The 17,837-nt window shown below is 36.2% G+C and overlaps 1 protein-coding gene across 1 annotated transcript in view; it reads left to right on the forward strand.

The window, feature by feature from the left end:
- Nucleotides 1-1,304: 1,304 nt before the first annotated feature.
- The window catches only part of PAPOLG (poly(A) polymerase gamma), a 32,031-nt gene continuing 15,498 nt past the window's right edge, over nt 1,305-17,837 (forward strand). The window contains exons 1-8 of the mRNA XM_032352212.1: nt 1,305-1,569; nt 4,419-4,580; nt 6,472-6,538; nt 10,227-10,308; nt 10,534-10,643; nt 11,882-11,935; nt 13,701-13,812; nt 15,973-16,062. Of these exons, the coding sequence (XP_032208103.1) occupies nt 1,553-1,569; nt 4,419-4,580; nt 6,472-6,538; nt 10,227-10,308; nt 10,534-10,643; nt 11,882-11,935; nt 13,701-13,812; nt 15,973-16,062 (694 nt within the window). The 5' untranslated portion in view covers nt 1,305-1,552. The remainder of the gene's footprint in view (nt 1,570-4,418; nt 4,581-6,471; nt 6,539-10,226; nt 10,309-10,533; nt 10,644-11,881; nt 11,936-13,700; nt 13,813-15,972; nt 16,063-17,837) is intronic.

Here is a 17,837-nt window from a genome sequence, read left to right on the forward strand (position 1 = left end):
TCATATTGCAGAATAACCTAATAGTCCTAGTCAATGAGGAAAAGCTCTTTTCTCCAGAAAAATGCCCCCTATAAATGTAGACAGAGTTGGAAACTCACAATTTGCAACCCCTAAGGAAATAATTAAGGTAATATTATCAACAGGTGATGAAACCATTAGGTGAATGGTGGATGGACATCAGGATATTCACCTAGTGTCAAAGTTATCACCCCACGGATTACTATGTAGTTCCAAGATGACTATCAGCACATAAACCCTGTGGTCAATCTTACTATCATCAATGATGAGATTACCAGAGGTTCATAACGTGACTCTTGGTGTGATGCAGTGTTTAGCCTGAGTCTAATCAAGTCTTCAGATTCAGCTTCCAATAGGTGGTCCTCTTTAAGCTTCCCCAAATCTCTTGGCCCCAACTATATTTCAATGATCTCTGTGTATGTTTGTCCTCCTCCACTAGACTGTGAACTGTGAAGGGCAGGAATTAAGTATCCCTAGTGCCTGACACACAGTAGGTATTTTTAGTTCTACAACAGAAGAATATCATTTATATTTGATTGTTTCCTCACTAAATTCCAAACTTCATAAGGTTAAAGATTACGTTTGGTTTTAGGCTCCATTAAAGCACTGGTGCCTAATAACGTTTGGTTTTCAATAAATATTTTTGAATGAATGAATGAATAATTTTATAAGTAATCGCCTCTATGGCTCTGAGTCACATTCCGAGAAAAGGCAGCTTCTTGACATCCTTTTCTTTGTAATGATTTAGTATATTAAATTATTTCTTGGATTAATCCTCCTATCGCAAACTGCTAGCGATTGTCCTTTCAACCCCCACCTCAACTGCCAGAATGTCATAAATCAGGGGGAGGTAGAGATGAAGTGAACAGATTAGCCTCCCATTTACAAGCTTGGTTTTCCCTGGGATGATTGTAAAGTCACACGTTCCTTGGTGTGACCCTATCACGACAAAATCTCCACGAGTTGATTGATTACGTATGATTATGACTAATTAAAGGTGAAAGATAACGGAAGAGTTAAACTAGTATTTGCTAGGCAAGGTTGTGATCTTTTAAAAAACATAGTCTTTCATTAGTGAAACAAGGAAAATATGTTCCTAATCACATTCCAAGCGGTTTGCTTGGATTGACAGTCCCACGGACAAAGGAGGGGACGAAACGCTCCCTTTCGACCGGCGTTTGCAGCCGGAGCTCGCGCCCCCTGTGGGCGGGGCCACCGAAGCCTCCCGGGACCCAAAGGAGGAGGGGGCGGGGTCGAGGGCGGGTCCAGGCCTCCAGGGGCGGGGCCGCAGCAGGCGAGGGGCAGGCTGGGAAGCGGCGCCATATTGGCGTCGGCCGCGCTGTATTGTCATAAATAGAGCCGGTTTTGTGGTGTTTTCACTACTCGGTTGGATGCCTCGGCCGTAGTAAGTGGGAAAGTGAGCGAGCAAGCGAGCTACAAGCGACCGGGGGAAAGTCGACAAGAGGAGAAGGGAAGAGCAAGAACTTGACTCCAGAGAGAAAGATACTCGCCGGTGTGGGAGACGCAGGAAGCGATGAAAGAGATGTCTGCGTAAGTGGTGGGGGACGGCGGTTGGGGGCGAAGCGGAGAGGGGTGGGTTGGGGTGGTCGGCCCGGGACCCGGTGTCCGTTCCCTCCCCTCGCGCCTTGCCCGGAGCTCGCCCGAGTGGTCTCCTTCCCCGCTTCTGGCCGGTCGGCAAGGGCACCTCCCCTACACCCGGCGGCTCACCTGGCCACCCCTGCACAGACTCGGGGACTCCTGGAGTCCCCATCTGCCTTCTCCTGTCCCACCTTGGATGACGCCCCCAGACAGGGGAGCGGCCGGAGAGACGCGGGTGTCCGCGGGGAGAAATTGTCGGTCACTCTCCTGCCCCCAGCACTGTCTGAGCCCGTCTCTGCTCCTGTCTGCATTGGCGCAAATACCATCCCCCTACCTCCCCCTACCTCCCCCTCCTCCCTCCGGACCGGCTGTCTCCTGGTCTTCAGGAGTGAATGACCTATCCCAGCCCATGCATTTCGTTTTAATAAAAAGCTAGGATCTTTTCGCCCTCCCAAGCTTCCCCCACCGACCCACCGTATATCTACTAGCGGTCTATACCTCCTGCTCACACTTTGATAAGTCAGAAACGGTTTCCGTGTTTGGCAGGATTTTGTTGTAGCTCCTAATATTTTGGTTTATTAGGAAATTATTTAATTTAACCAGAAAAATGCAGAGAATAACACAAGCATCATTTGTGTAGCCACCATTCATCTCTCCCAAAGCATAGAATTCTTTATGTGTGTGGGTGTGTGTGTGTACATACATATCTTTATTTAAAAGAACTCAAGCATTACAGATACCGTTTTAAGCATTCTCTTACCTCTTCCTATTCCATTCACCTCTCTTCCCAGAGTTCCACACAGTCTTGAACTTGATGTTTATTACTGCTTTTTAAAAAATGCTATTACAACATATGTAAGTGTCCATAATAATGGCATTGTTTTACTTGTTTTTAAGCTTTTTATAGCTGGTTTCATACTTGTCATTTTGCAACTTCTGTAGTGCAACATAGTATCTTTGAACTTTGTCCGTGTTAATATTTTCAACTCTCATTAATTCGTCTTAACGACTGTATTGTATTCCATTGTAGGGATACACTTTAGCTTAGTCCCTTTTCTGTTAGTGACTGTTGGAGGTTGTTTCTGAGTGTTTACTGTTACAGTATGGCAGTGAACAATCTTGTACATGTTTCCTTGTACACTTGTACTGGAATTTCTCTAGGGTGTTTACTTATAAGTGAAATTGATGAGTTGAAGGGAATGTGGGATTCTTTTGGTCAGCTTTCCCTCCTATTCCCCTCCAGATGAGGGAGGTTCAGAACTATAGATTTGGAATTTATGCGCTATCTAGTACCGGTAGGGTAGGAAGCTTGATAACCAATTTTTTCATCACATAGATAAGAAAGGGGGACCCAAGATCATAGTAGCAGAACAGACGTATTTGTTGAAGGGAGAATGGAGTGGTAGAAAGATCTTTGGTCTTGGAGTTCAGATTTTGGCTCTTCCTATCTCTTGGATCGTGGGTGCTTACCTGTAAAATGGCACTTATAATCAGTCTGTCCCACCCATTTACCATACATATTTAAACACACACAGACAATACTAAAATAGCTCTCTTAGAGGCAAAAAGCTAAATCTTTAAAAAGAAGTTACTTGAAATAGCTAATGGAAATTTTGTTTGTTGCACAGGAAGATTAATACCAGAAAGAAATTAAAGTCACTGGTATTGGTGTTTCCCTTTTGTTTCTTTGAATCCTTTCAGAGGATATATAGGTTATTTTATCTTCCATTTGATTCTCCCTCCTTACCTAAAAATCTTTAGCTAAAGAGCATGTCTAAGAACTTCGTAGCAATAAGATTTTTGACCAGTTAAAAATTAAAAAATAATCACTACTGTATTTTTGTGTGTTATTGTTTAGAGAGCTAATTTATTCATTTAAAAGACTTCTTTTATATTTTGAGATTACATTCTTACCGTTGTTAATGGTCCTCAGCATCTAATGGTGAAGATAGGTGGTAGGTTTAGTTGGTTATTGCGTATGTTTATTTTTGCTTTACTTTCTTAGCAAAATAAAAAGTTTTACTAACCCATGTTGGTCCCAAAATTTATTTGGAAATTATTGAAATCGATTGTACTTTATTCAAGACTATAATTTCCTGATAGCTAGAATGTTTTGGAGGTTGGCTTGTATTGTGCCGATAAAAGTATAAAGAATGTTGTAGTTATTTAGTGTGAAAATGGTCTGAGTACCAATCTAAATGAAGAGGACAATTAACTAGAGTTACAAAATGTTAGGACTATAAATTCTGATTTGAGCAAAGGATGTTAATATAAGTTTCTCAAGGACAAATAGAGTCGGGATTTCTTTTTAAAAGCCAGGATATTTCACAAGGACCTTCTAATGGGATGTTTTTGTTTCTTTCCTGAGGGGGAAAGAACATTGTTATTACTCAGAGCTTTCTTTCAAGTGGCTGACTGCTTTTCAAAGATTGAATATAGATGGTACTTGACTTAAGTCCACAGGGTGTAGTGGAGGTGGCCCTGGCCCAGCTCCCATTCAGGCTTTTTGCATTTGAGCTAAGTGGTGCTGGCACAGTTGTCCTGATGCCAACACATGCTGCTTTTGGCTTGAAAAGACATCCTAACCATGAAAGCTGGAGGCAGTATGAATAGCCCTTCATCAAAATAAACACAAAATACCCTTTTTTCCCCTTAAAAAAAAAAAAAAAACGCCTGCTGCAACTGTTAATACTAAGTAAACTTTTAAGGTAGCTAAATTAATGAGTGTACTGAGAGATTAACTATATCAGTATGATATGATACTTTAAATTTTTTTCTGCTGTTTCATTTTTCTTGAACAGAAACACCATGCTGGACAGCCAGCGTCAACAAAAGCATTATGGAATCACTTCTCCAATTAGTTTGGCATGTCCCAAAGAAATTGATCATATTTACACACAGAAATTAATTGATGCTATGAAACCATTTGGAGTGTTTGAAGATGAGGAAGAATTGAACCACAGGTATGTCATTTAAAAATGCAAAATATTTTATAGTACGTTATTTAATCATTAATTCTGCAAATGTAAAGTACTTCCCATGCCCCTGCCAAGGGATGCAAAAAAATGACAAAATGAAGAGAAATTTTGGCCCACTTAGAGCTTATATTTTAGGTGGAGGTTATGGGAAAAGACTAACAATAAGCCAGATAAATAAAATAAACAGAATGTTACAGATGACATATGCTGCTGAGAAAAATGAAGCTGGAAGTGGAGGTTATCTGAAAGGCCTTATTGACATTTAAGGAAAAATTTCAAAGTGAGAGGGGGAACTATATAGATACCTGAGGGAAGAGCACTCTAGCAGAAGATTAGAGGCAGGAGTGTACCTGCTATATGTAAGGAATTACCTAGTAAGGTAACCTGGGTATCCAGAGCAAAGTAAGTAAACGGGTGAATGTGGGCTCAAAGAACTTGAGGTGGGAAGTTGCTTGGAGGGAGAGCTAGGTCACTTAGGACCTTGTAAGTCACTGTAAAAGTTTTGGCTTTTAGTCTGAGTGAAATCAGAAGCCATTAGGTTTTTGAGCAGAAGATTAACATGATTTACTCATGTTTTAACGTAGTCACTCTGGCTGCTATATTGAGAATAGCCTGAGAGGGATTGAGGGCACAAGTCAGGAGACTGGTTAGGAGGCTATGATAAGAACCCAGGGAGGAAAGGATGGAGGGTTAAATTAAGGGGGATATTAGTGGAGGTGATAAGAAGTAGAATTCTGGATATATTTTAAAGGTAAGGTTGTTTAATGACTGGAATATATGTGAGAGACAGAGGTTAAGGATGATGCCAAGGTTTTGGATCTTAGCACCTCAAGGGATAGAGTTCCATTACCCGGAGAAGGCTGAGGGAAAAGCAAGTTTGGACATCTCAGGAATTCCATTTTTCATATGTTATCCTTGAGATGTCTAAACTCTACTTTTCTTCTTTCTTCTTTTTTTTAATGTGGATTTAGATATGCTATTGGTTGAAAGTTTGGTTTAATATCAAACTGCTGTTTTTAAGTAATATTTTTTCTTTTTTTTTTTAAGATTTTATTTATTCATTTGATAGAGAGAGAGATCACAAGTAGAGAGGCAAGCAGAGAGTGGGGGGGAAGCGGGCTCCCTGCTGAGGTGGAGAGGCCCAATGCAAGGCTCTGTCTCAGGACCCTGACATCATGATCTGAGCCGAAGGCAGAGGCTTAACCCATTGAGCCACCCAGGCACCCAAGTAATATTATTTTTTAAAAATTAGTTAGTATTTGAAGCCGGGGTGGCTCAGTCCGTTAAGCGTCTGCCTTCGGCTCAGGTCATGATCCCAGGGTCCTGGGATCCAGTCCTACATCAGGCTCTCTGCTCAGCAGGAAGTCTGCTTCTCCCTCTCCTTCTACTTCTCCCTCTATTCATGCTCTTTTTCTCTCTTAAATAAACAAGTAAAATCTTTTTTAAAAAATTAGCCAATATTTAATTTACCTGTTTTCATTATCCAAAGATCTCTGACTATAGATGGGAGAATGCTAACCTCCATCACCACATTGAGTTTATTTTATTCCATAGTAAGGGCAAGAAAGTTGACAATTCACTTGGCCTCTGCAGACTTATTGAAGGCAATTTTGATTTTTTATTAAAGTTCTTGAATTTTCAGGGTAGCTCAAAGACCCACATAGTATCACAATCGTCATTTCTTTGGAACTCTTGGGGACCCAAAGCATCAAAGAGATGTGCCATGTATTGACAGATGTGACAGCATTAACCTATTTATAATGTACTTTTACTCTGGCGCCAACATAAAGATTCTGCCTACAGTTTAACTACTTTTTTAAATACTGTTTTTGGGTTTTCTTAGTTTTGATCTAAAGCATGTTATTTTTTATTATAGGCTTGTTGTTCTTGGTAAATTGAATAATTTAGTAAAAGAATGGATTTCTGATGTCAGTGAGAGTAAGGTAAGACTCTAAACTCGTTGGATTCAGTTTCATTATGTCCTGATCATTAGTCCTAGTAATAAGATGCAGGAGTTGAGAATAATCTGAAATAGACTTTTTGGTATACTTGGTAATGAATTGTTCTAGACAGTTAAGTCTCTAAATAATGAAAATGAGATAAATAAATGAGAATTTACCCCAGTGTCTAGCTACAATCCTACATAGATTTCCTGCTTGAATTACATGTGGTGTACCAGAATTTAAATATCAAGGGATTTTACTTTAAAAGCCAGATTTCAGACATCTTGTGAAATACCAGATCTGGCAACATTGGGCCTGCCTTGTGCAAGGCAGGAATAGGCTTGAATGGTTTTGGGCTCCTGCCCTCCAGTCCCTTGTGGCCCCACCAGTCCTGCTCTCTCTGACATAGCACCTATCATATATCAGTCAGTTTCTGGGTTTATTATGTGTACCCTCCATTTGCATACTTGCCTGACCCCTGAGATATAGGAGTTTGCAGATCCTAATTTATAATTATGCAACCTTTTTTCCCTCTAGTAGCTTATTTTTCTTCTGAAACAAGTTACATATTTCCTACTTTCTTAGAGATTTTGGATGTAATTGAATTTTCATATGTTTGGGAATCATCACTGAATATTATTTTAGTGGCTGTACTTAATCAAAGTAGGGTGTATGCAACTGGGTGATACCATTTGCCCCTTCACTGAGTGACCCAAACTGTTGTATTTTAAGTTTTGTTTGCTTTTTATCATTTTTATAGTTTTCCCATCTTTTTCCCTTAACAGTTAGCTGAAAGTTAATATATCACAGCAGTCAGTGTGTCTCTCTGTAAACTCTCTGCTCCTTAATCTACCTGGATTTAGAAATTAGATAAACACCTGTTAGAATTCTTTCTTTTTCAAATTTTAGTATTTCTTTCTGTGCCTATGGCACATGTTTAAAATTGGTTCTTTTCAACAGAATAAGGTCATGAGGGACTCTGCTAAGTCTGCAGTCATCAGGTTTAAATAAATGGTCTTTATGTTGTTTACTTTTGCTGCCAAACAGCTCTCTGACTCATTTCTGAACTCTCAGCAGGGTTATCAGTAGTTGAGATTTTCAGATAAGTTGAATTCTGAGCAGGTGAAATGCTAGTCATGAGAAACAAAAAAAAAAATCATGTTTGTTTTTCTGCTACTAGGTAATCAGCTCCATAAGAAAAAAACCTGTCTTGGTCACCTACATAATCTCAGGACAGAGCTCAGGCATTAAATAAATGTTAAAGAAATCTGTTGTCCCTCTCTGATCAGCCCGTAAATACTATGGGTGTGCAAACCAAATACTCAAACTGCTAGAATTATTTTAAAATCATAAGCTTTATGACTTTGTGTGGTCTTTATGTCAACTATTGTGGTTCTAGCAAGGTCTTTGCTTCCATCCCTATTCTAGAATGCATTTGAAATAAATGAAATAGTATTATTCACAAAAGAGACTATATTAATTTGTTGAGAGATGTACCTAACTAATTTTATTCAGGGTTTCTTCACACTTAACAGAAAATTCTGGTAATATTCTGTTTCAAGGTCAAAAGGTGGGTTTTTTTGTTTGTTTTTTGTTTTTATTAAATTGCCTTTTCTCCCATGTTACTCATATTAATACTTTAATCTGCAGAAAGCAATCGCTGGCTTACATTTAGTTTCTAGGCATAAAAATTTAAGACTTTGCCATAATTTGGATTTTCTTTTTAAGCAAAGTGAATAAAATATCATTAAAAAATATTTTTTTAATTGTTTTTTAATCTTCCCCTGTGGATAAAGTGATTTTTTTTTCATTTTCTGTATCAACTATTCCTTTGATTTGTGTATATTTTAGTCCAGAAAATATCAGAAGGGTTTGAGTTAGAGCAAAGATCATTTGACTGTTCCACGTACAATTGGGATATTTAAGCTATAAGCCATCTACAACTCAAACAGATCATTTTAGTTAAATATTGTGGTTTGTGGTAAAAATATTTTACTTTGATCGGTGTACCACTTTCTCATTAATTATGCAAGAATCTTGCTTTTCAAAGTAGGAAAGTAAACTAAGATAGAAAGTAGGAAGGTAAACCAAAAGGTCCTATCTTCTCTATCCTTTTGATTCATATTAATAAATTTACTGACTTCTTTCTAGTTCTAAAATCATGTGTGGTAGTCATAAACATTAATATCCATTCAACAGAAGAAGTAACAAATATAATATCCTGTTACATAGTTTTATTAAGTTAATTAAGGGATATTATTCTTTGAAGCTCGCACTGGGCATTATAAAAAACAAGCGAGATAGTAGATACAGTTCTTATTTTCAAGGAGTTTAAATATAGTTGAGGGGATGGAACATGTATTCAGGGGGATAAGGTCAGTAATAAATGTAGTATAAAAAAGTTAAAGATAATAGTGTAGGAGCACAGAAGGAAAAGAGCTTCTTACGGAAGGGGTGGATCATCAGAAGGCTTCATGAAAAAGGTGGAACTTGAACTTTGAAAAAACAGATGGTATTGAGATACCCAGAGAAGATGGGCAAGCATTTGAGGTGGGGAAAATGGCAAGTGCGGTGGAAAGGATACTGGATTATGTAACGTGTCGGCAGTTGGAGATTCAAAAGGGAGTATCAGGAGACAAGGCAACAAAGATCCCGTACGAATACATTGTGGAGATTCTCAGGATCCAAGGATCCTTGGATCAGTTAGTCAGAGAAGTAGTCAGAGAAGAATGCGTTAGCAATGTTTGAGCAGAAGTCAGAGAAGAATGCATTAGCAATGTTTGAGCAGAAGAGTTATATAATAGAGTAAGAACATCAAGTGAATTTTCTAAAAAATGGAATAGGAGAAAATAAATGAGGTCAAGAAGGTAGCTTAAGATTCTATTAAAGCCTAGAATTAAGGGCACAGTAGTTGAATAAAAAGGAGGTGACATGTAGGGATATAAGCTAAGAATTGGTAAGCCAAGAAGAATAATGACTATAGGTACAGGTATTAAGGAAAATGAGGAACAGAAAGAGAAATCAGAAGAGATACCTGGTTTATCATAGGAAGAATATTTTGTTTTAAGCAGGATATTGAAGTGGATCAGGATGTATGAGTAGAAAATACCTGATGGGAAGTTAGAATTGGCTCCAGAGAAAAATGAAGAGTAGCCTTATAGTTCTGGTACAGTCCAAAAGCTTTCATTAAAGATGTTAAATTACCTCGTACAAGGAGGTCTTTTCAAGATGACCACTTTCTTGAAGAAAGGTTGCATAAGTTCAATCAAGAAATTAAGTGTATTTTTCCCAGAAACTAATGGGGAAGTGGAATGAGTTAAGTGTATGAGACTATAGAGAACTGAAAGTGCATTAGTTTGGTAGTTAAGAGCTCCTTGGTGACTTCAGAAGGATGGAGTCAAAGACAGGCAATTGGAAGGGGACAAGTAGGGTCAAGTGATAAAAAATGGTTTTCTTAAGAGAGATGTGTGCATGTATTGTAGGTATGAATTTGTTTTGTCTTCCCTCTGGGAATACTCTCATTACTTCAAGCTGCAGCCCAAAGAGCTCTGAAGTACTTTCAGAAATCTGTTTCCCAAAGTTTACAAATATATTATATATTGGTAGTATTTAGGCAATTTTTATGCTAAATAATTTTCAACAATCAAATGCCATTTGTTTAATTTAATTTAATTTAATTTAATTTTAGAATCTCCCACCTTCTGTTGTGGCTACTGTTGGTGGTAAAATTTTCACGTTTGGCTCCTATAGGCTTGGAGTACACACCAAAGGTAACTGCTTTTCTGTGTTCTGATAAAAACTTTCAGTAACAAACTCTTGTTATTCATAATTAGAAGTACAGAAGAAAAACCCATTATCTCACTACTCAGAGCTAATCATTGTTAATATTTTCCTGTATTCATCTTACATATTCTGAACACAGTGTTTTCATGTGTTTTAACAAAAATATAACTCATACTTAATATAGTCTTAATTAGAAATACTTTGATTTACAGGAGCTGACATTGATGCACTTTGTGTAGCTCCAAGACATGTGGAGAGATCTGATTTTTTTCAGTCTTTTTTTGAAAAACTGAAACATCAAGATGGCATTAGAAACTTAAGAGTAAGTATCCTCTGGTATTTAATATTTTGAACTTGTTAACAAAAACTTGGGCTTATGATTTTTGATATACTTAAGAAGTTGCTATATCTGGGCGCCTGGGTGGCTCAGTGGGTTAAGCCGCTGCCTTCGGCTCAGGTCATGATCTCAGGGTGCTGGGATCGAGTCCCGCATCGGGCTCTCTGCTCGGCAGGGAGCCTGCTTCCCTTCCTCTCTCTCTGCCTGCCTCTCTGCCTACTTGTGATCTCTCTCTGTCAAATAAATAAATAAAATCTTAAAAAAAAAAAAAAAAAAGAAGTTGCTATATCTTTTTAAAATAACAGATGGTTAAGAACATGGACTTTATAGTTAATACAGACCTGGGTTTGAATCTAGAATCTACGACATGTTAGCTCTTAGATTTTAAGTTACCTGTGTTCTTTGAGCCTGGTTTCCTCAAAGCTGTAAGATGGAGATGTAGTGATAAATTTTTTAAAGGTTTTTCTGAGGGTCAATGAGATAATTGACATTAACATTGACTAATATTTGATAAGTGGTTGATGCATATCAAATGATAGCTGTTAGTATGTGTAAGATTCAGTTACTCACTCTCTGTGTGCATATCTAGCCATTCATTTAGTAAATGAAATTTCAATACCAGTGATTTGTCAGATACTGTCCTTAGTCCCACAAATACAGTAATGAACAAGACATAGTTTATGGGAGGGAGAGATTAGGGAAACTAAATTTTAACGCAGTCTAAAGTGCTAGGGTAAGTTGAAAGGATCTGCATTATTTGGGCATTTGGGAATGGAGAAGGAGGTTAAGAATTTGTTAGGTTGGGGGATTAAGAAAGCTCAGAAAGAGGACATTTCTACTGATTCTGAATTACATTGTATTAATAGATTAATCATGAGCTCTGATTATATTTTAATTTCCAACACTAGTTTTTTTTGTAAATATTTGGTATTCAGGTTTAATCTCAACAAATAGTGAGTACCCAAATGATAGCAGTTCTGTCTGCCAGTTTCTGATGAGTATCTTTAGGAGGATAAATAAATTATTTAATTACTGACATGACATTTTCTGTATCTGAAGTAACACAGTCACAGGGTAAAAGCACTTATTTACTTGGAATGTGATACGAAGAACATTTTCTTTTTAGCAAAGGTATTCACATCATTGGCAGTTAGGAAGGATAGAGAAAGGATTACACCTTTAGAGGATTATTTACGTGTTTTAATTGTTGTCCTCTTTTGTAGGCTGTAGAAGATGCCTTTGTACCTGTTATAAAATTTGAATTTGATGGAATTGAAGTAAGTGTTTAATATTTTTTCTGACTTTGCAACTGAATTAATACATAAGGCTTTTTTCAGTTTTGTTTTGTTTTTTTTAAATCAGACCAACAAAGACACATATTTTAAGGAATCAAATTGTTTTTAAATAGTTTCTTACCTTTTTTTCTCCTGTATCTATTGACTTCTCACTATAGAAAATGAACCAGCTTCCATCCCTACCCCATGATTTTTATAGACACCCTTCTCGTTCCTATAATCTAAAATAATTGTGTTATAATTTTGATTGGATCAATATTCAGTGTTTACATTATTATCTTACAAATAATGTTTGAAACTGAGCACAAAGTGTACTAGATTATTGTTCTTTGTGGCATTTTGTTTCTTGGGAGTTAATTGTTTTGCCTTTTGTTTGCTTGGTTTTATACGTAACACTAATTAAAAGTCAGTCTCTGCTAGCTGTCTGAATCTTCTCTAAATAGATTTAGATTTTTCAGGTATTCCATCATTATCATCTTAAAAAAATATGTGAGTCTTCTCACATGTTGGATTCCACACCAGTTGTTCTCGATGAAGGAGAAACAGCTGGCATCCTGGATCTTTCTTTATTATCATCCTGGGATTTCTTTTTGCCTTTGTCTAGAGTTCTCTTCTTTTTTGACTTACTGTCATTTTAATGTCATTCATCCACTAGCTTCCTGTGAAAGGCACATATTTTTGAGATCCTGTGTGTTTAAGTAAAATGTCTTCATTTTGTTCTTACAGCAAAATAATAGTTTGGCTGAGTATAGAGTTCTAGGTATCAGAATTTTGAAAGCCTTGCTTCATTGTCTTCTACCTTTCATGCTGTGTGGGAAAGTGTGATGCCATATTGATTTCTCATCTTTTGTGACCTGTTTTGTCTCTTTGGACACTTAATATGATCTTTTTATTCCTGGGCTTCATAGTTGTAAAATTCATGGTAACGTACGTTGGTATATGTCTTTTCAGCCAAATATGCTAGGCACTCAGTAGTCCTCTTCCACTTTGAAAATTCCTGTCCTTTCAATTATGGAAATTGTATTGAATTCTATTGGATTTCTTGCCTTTGTTTTCTCTCTTTTTTCTATATATTGAACAGCCACATCTCTATATTTCTGCTTTGGGGGGTTTTCTCATCTTCCAAGCTTTCTAATGTTTTCCATTTCTGCTGTCATGTTTTTAATTTCTAAGAATAACTTTTTAATTTTTCTAAATGTTCCTTTCTATTTATGTATGTATTTATAGCTACCTATCCTTTCCTGGATACAATATTTTTTTATCTCGCTTTCTTAAATCTGCTAAGTCTGTTACCACTTATCCATCTTCTTCCATAGTTTTGCTGTTGTCTCCTTTTATTCCCTTCATCCTAGTGGGTTATGCCTTTAGAAAACAAAATTAAATTTAAAAAAAAAATAAAATTTTACTGGTGTTTTAGTGGGGTTTCAAGAGGGAGTGAATGTAAATGTGTGTTGGATCTGCCATCTTTATCTAGAAATTCATTCATAAGATTTTGATGTTCTTTTTAATGCTTGGCATATATGCTAAAATTAAAATGCTTTCCCTTAATTTGTGACTTTAATTACCGTCACACAACTTTGCAGTGATTTTCCCATGTGCGATTGCCTACATAATCTTTTTGAAGTTTTGGTAGAACTTCCCAAACTAATAATTAGAACTTTATACTTTTGAGGTTGGGTGGTTGGGGGGAGAATGGACTAGAAGGAGAAAAAGTAATATTTTTCTCTTTTTTTGCATCTTTCCAAAGATTGATCTAGTCTTTGCAAGACTGGCAATTCAAACCATATCAGATAATTTAGATCTAAGAGACGACTCTCGACTGAGAAGCCTTGATATAAGGTGTATTCGCAGCCTAAATGGTAAGCTTCTAAAAAGAAATCTCAGATATCTGCTTGAAAACAATTAGACAGATCTATTTTGCAGAACTATTAATGGACTTTTTAAGGGATTGGATTAACTCAGTTAAAAATGATGTGATTTTCTTTATATAGATAATCTGAGCACATTTAGGCATTTTAAAAGACACACATTTATTTGAAATGTTTATGTTTATAGTGATGGTGCGCAAACTAAATGGTCTCAGGATGCCTTTGCGCTCTAAAAAGTTTATTGAGAAACCCCAAAGATCTTCCATTTATGTAGGTTATATCTGTCAATATATACCATATTAGAAATGAAAACAAAATTTTAAAGCATTTATTTCAAAATAACCCATTCTAAGTGAATATAAGTATGTTTTTGTGTGAGACTGGCTTTTTTCTTTTTTTTTTTTTTTGGTATGTTTGCAAAACTCTTTGGCTTAATGGAAGATAGCTAGATTCCCGTATCTGTCTTTTCAGTCAATTCATTTCTTGTAATGTTTTGATTGAAGCACAGGTAGAATCTGACCGCTTAAAGATACATAATTGGAAAAGGGAGGAGAATTTTAATAGCCTTTTCAGAAAATTGTGGATATTCTTTGATAATACAGCAAAACTTGACCAGTGACAGTATCCTTTTTCTTTTCAGCAGCTTTATTGAGGTATAATTACATGTCATAAAATTTGTTCTTTTTAGTACAATTCTGTAGTCTTAACCATATTCCCGAGTCGTATGCTACAATGCAATTTTAGAACATTTTATCTTCAAAAGATCCCTCTTACACATTTACAGTCATTCTCCTTTCCAACCCCAAGTCCTAGGCAACCACTATTCTACTTTGTGTCTATAGATTTGCCTTTTCTGGACATTTCATGTAAATGGTATCATGCAATATGTGGTATTTTGTGTCTGGCTTCTTTCACTTTACATAGTGTTTGTGAGGTCTGTCCATGTTTGTAGCATATATCAGAAGTTTGTTCCTTTTAATTGGTTAGTAAAAGTGTTTTTTTAAAGGTTAATTTGAATATTGACTCTAAAGCCACATCAATTAACTTTTTATACTCTTACATTAAAATCTATTGGTCTCTCTTGTTCTTTGAATAGATCTTTTACCCATGCGTGATTTTGTACTGTCATGCCTTGGTCATTAGGAAATTACTGGTTCACAAAGTTATTTGGATCTTCAAAATGTTAACACACATTTCATTATAAAATATCCAGGAAAATCACATTCATTAATATCACCCAGTCTCATCAGAAAAGTCTTTAAATATTGGAAAGATGTCAGTCTCACAGTAGCAGATACTAGTTGTCCAGAATTCTAATTTTACTTGAAAGCTCAAATTTTATTATTGGTAACAAGTTTTGTCATTTGTTTTCCTTGAAGTGAGGGGCTCACTTTGTTCATTTTTTAGGATTCTTCTAAGTAAAACTGGTGTTCCTTGAAAAAAACAGGTAGTTCAGCTTTCTTTAACTTGCTCAAACATTGGATGGGTTCCTTTCCTGTTTTCTAACTTAAAATGTTTGGTGGTGAAAATAATTATTTACTAGTACAGTTTGTTGCTAAAGCTTTGGTACCAGTAAGTTTTAGCTACCACTGCTTTTGCACCACTAGCGCAAATGTTAACACAGTAAAGAGGCAAAGCTTTATTGTTATTATAAAAATAGGTTTGACAAACTTAAAAAAAAAAAAATAGGTTAACCTAGCATTCCCAAGGGTCCAAGACTTCTCTCTGAGAACAAAACACTGGCTTATAGTGTCTTTTATCACTGCATTTTTATTGTACTTTCAGAGTACAACAGTAAATCACAGTGTTTGTGAAATAAGGTGGATGTTAAAGCAATTGTTATTGCTTTATTGTTATGTTTTATAAGTTGGGGATATTTGATTAGCAGTAAAGACAAATGGTGAAAAAAGTGAAACTTATTCAGATCCATCTCTTATTTTAATATTGAATTACATTAGCCATGTACTTTTTAATTCTTTAAAAGCAAAGTAATTTCTCATATATGTGCTAAATTTCAAATACATAGAGAAAATAAGCCCACATTTTATTATCTTTGGTAGTTTTAGCATTTGAGAATCTGGAAATTAGAAGTATGTCTGAATTAACTAGATTTTGTTGCATAATGATAAATGAATGCTTTATCTTTTTCAGGATGTAGAGTTACTGATGAGATTTTGCATTTAGTGCCAAATAAAGAAACTTTTAGACTCACCCTAAGAGCAGTCAAATTATGGGCAAAACGTAAGTATCCCACATCTTTTTTAAGTTTGCATTATAAAATTACAGTTTTCAGTTACTAATGATAGAAGCACATATGGAAACTCCTGAGTCTTTTTATACTGTTGGGAATTGAGGTCCAGTAGATTCTGGAGAATCCTGTTTTTCACGTACAGTGGTTATGGTGCTCTGAGGGGTGACTCTACCCTCCTGTTCCTTGGTTGAAAACTAAAACCTCCTGACTTTTCATCTCCAGTTTTAGCCAGGCAATCAGAAGGAGTTAGAACTGGAAGAGTGAAATCCTCACTATTCTTCAAGTCCTCTGTGGACAGGACCATCTTATTCATTTTTGTCTTCCCATTACCAGCAGCATGTAGTTTGTAGTAGGTATGCTGTAAATTTATTAAATGAAGAACCTACAGTGATAGTTTCAACTTTTTTTTTAATGTTAAGACTTTTTTCTAATAAAGCCTGGAACTAATTTATATATACACATAGGATATGGTTCATAAAAGGCCCAATCCTGAGCTGGGATAGCACATTTTCTATTATTTGTAACTACATTTAAGTAGTGCTATACTTCTGGCACCAGGTTTTACCTAGTCTAAAACCACACTCTCTAATAAAACTTTTGTGATGATGGAAATACTTCATATCTATGCTATCCAAAAGTAATCATGTAGCTATTGAGCACTTGAAATGTGCAACCAAGGAACTGAATTTTAAAATTTAGAATTTAAAATTAAACAGTGTCTTAGAGAAGTAAAAGCATATGTCCACACAAAAATTTGTGCACATATAGGGCTTATGGGTGGCTTAGTTTTGTTAAGCGTCTGACTTCTTGATTTTGGCCCAGGTCGTGATCTCGAGGTCTTGGAATCAAGCCCTGCTTAGGGCTCCATGCTCCGGAGAGTCTGCTTCTCTCCCTCTGCCTGTGCCCCACCCCCACTCACATACACACACACACACACACACTCAACTCTCTCTCTCTCTCCCCCTCTCTCAAATAAATCTTTAAAAAAAATAATGCACAGATATTTTTAGCATTCTCATAATTCAAAAAGAGACAACCTTATGTATATAAACTGATGAATAGATAAACAAAAGATGATATATCCATTATATGGAATGTTGGAATATTACTTAGCAATAAAATGGACTGAGGTAAATTCCATTTATGTGAAATGTCCAGAATAGGCAAATCTATAAAGATAGAAGAATAGTCCTTGCCTCAGTCTGGGAGGATTGAGAGCAAACAGGAGAGGAGTGACTGTTAACGGTTTCTCTTTGGGGTGATGAAAGTGTTCCAGAATTGATTATGGTGGTGGGTACACAACTCTGTGAATATACTAAAAGCCATTAATTTTTAACATTTTACGTTGATGAAACCTATGCTATATGAATGATATCTCCATAAAGCTGTTAACCAAAAAAATGCTACATGTGATTTGTGGCTACCATATTGGAAGTACATATCTAAAAAGACCTTTAAGCAAGTAGGATTTGTCCTTGGGCTCAGTTAACCTTATATAGTCAGGATAAAGTAATTTGCAAGAAGGGGATATCACAATTTTTCTTCCCTTACAGATTAGATTAAATACCATGTCTTGTCAATTCTTAGATGCATATTTTACATACTTTAACATATCTGAAATTGACATTTTGTATCTTTCTTTCTTGATTAGTGGGACATAAAATAATGCTGTATTATGTAATTGAGGACCCGATAGGTTTGATGAAATATGGTAATACTTTTTTATAGATTGCTCTAAGAAACAATTTAAGAGAAATGACTAATA

This window comes from Mustela erminea, chromosome 7 (genome assembly GCF_009829155.1).
Source record: "Mustela erminea isolate mMusErm1 chromosome 7, mMusErm1.Pri, whole genome shotgun sequence".
NCBI classification, from domain to species: Eukaryota; Metazoa; Chordata; class Mammalia; order Carnivora; family Mustelidae; genus Mustela; species Mustela erminea.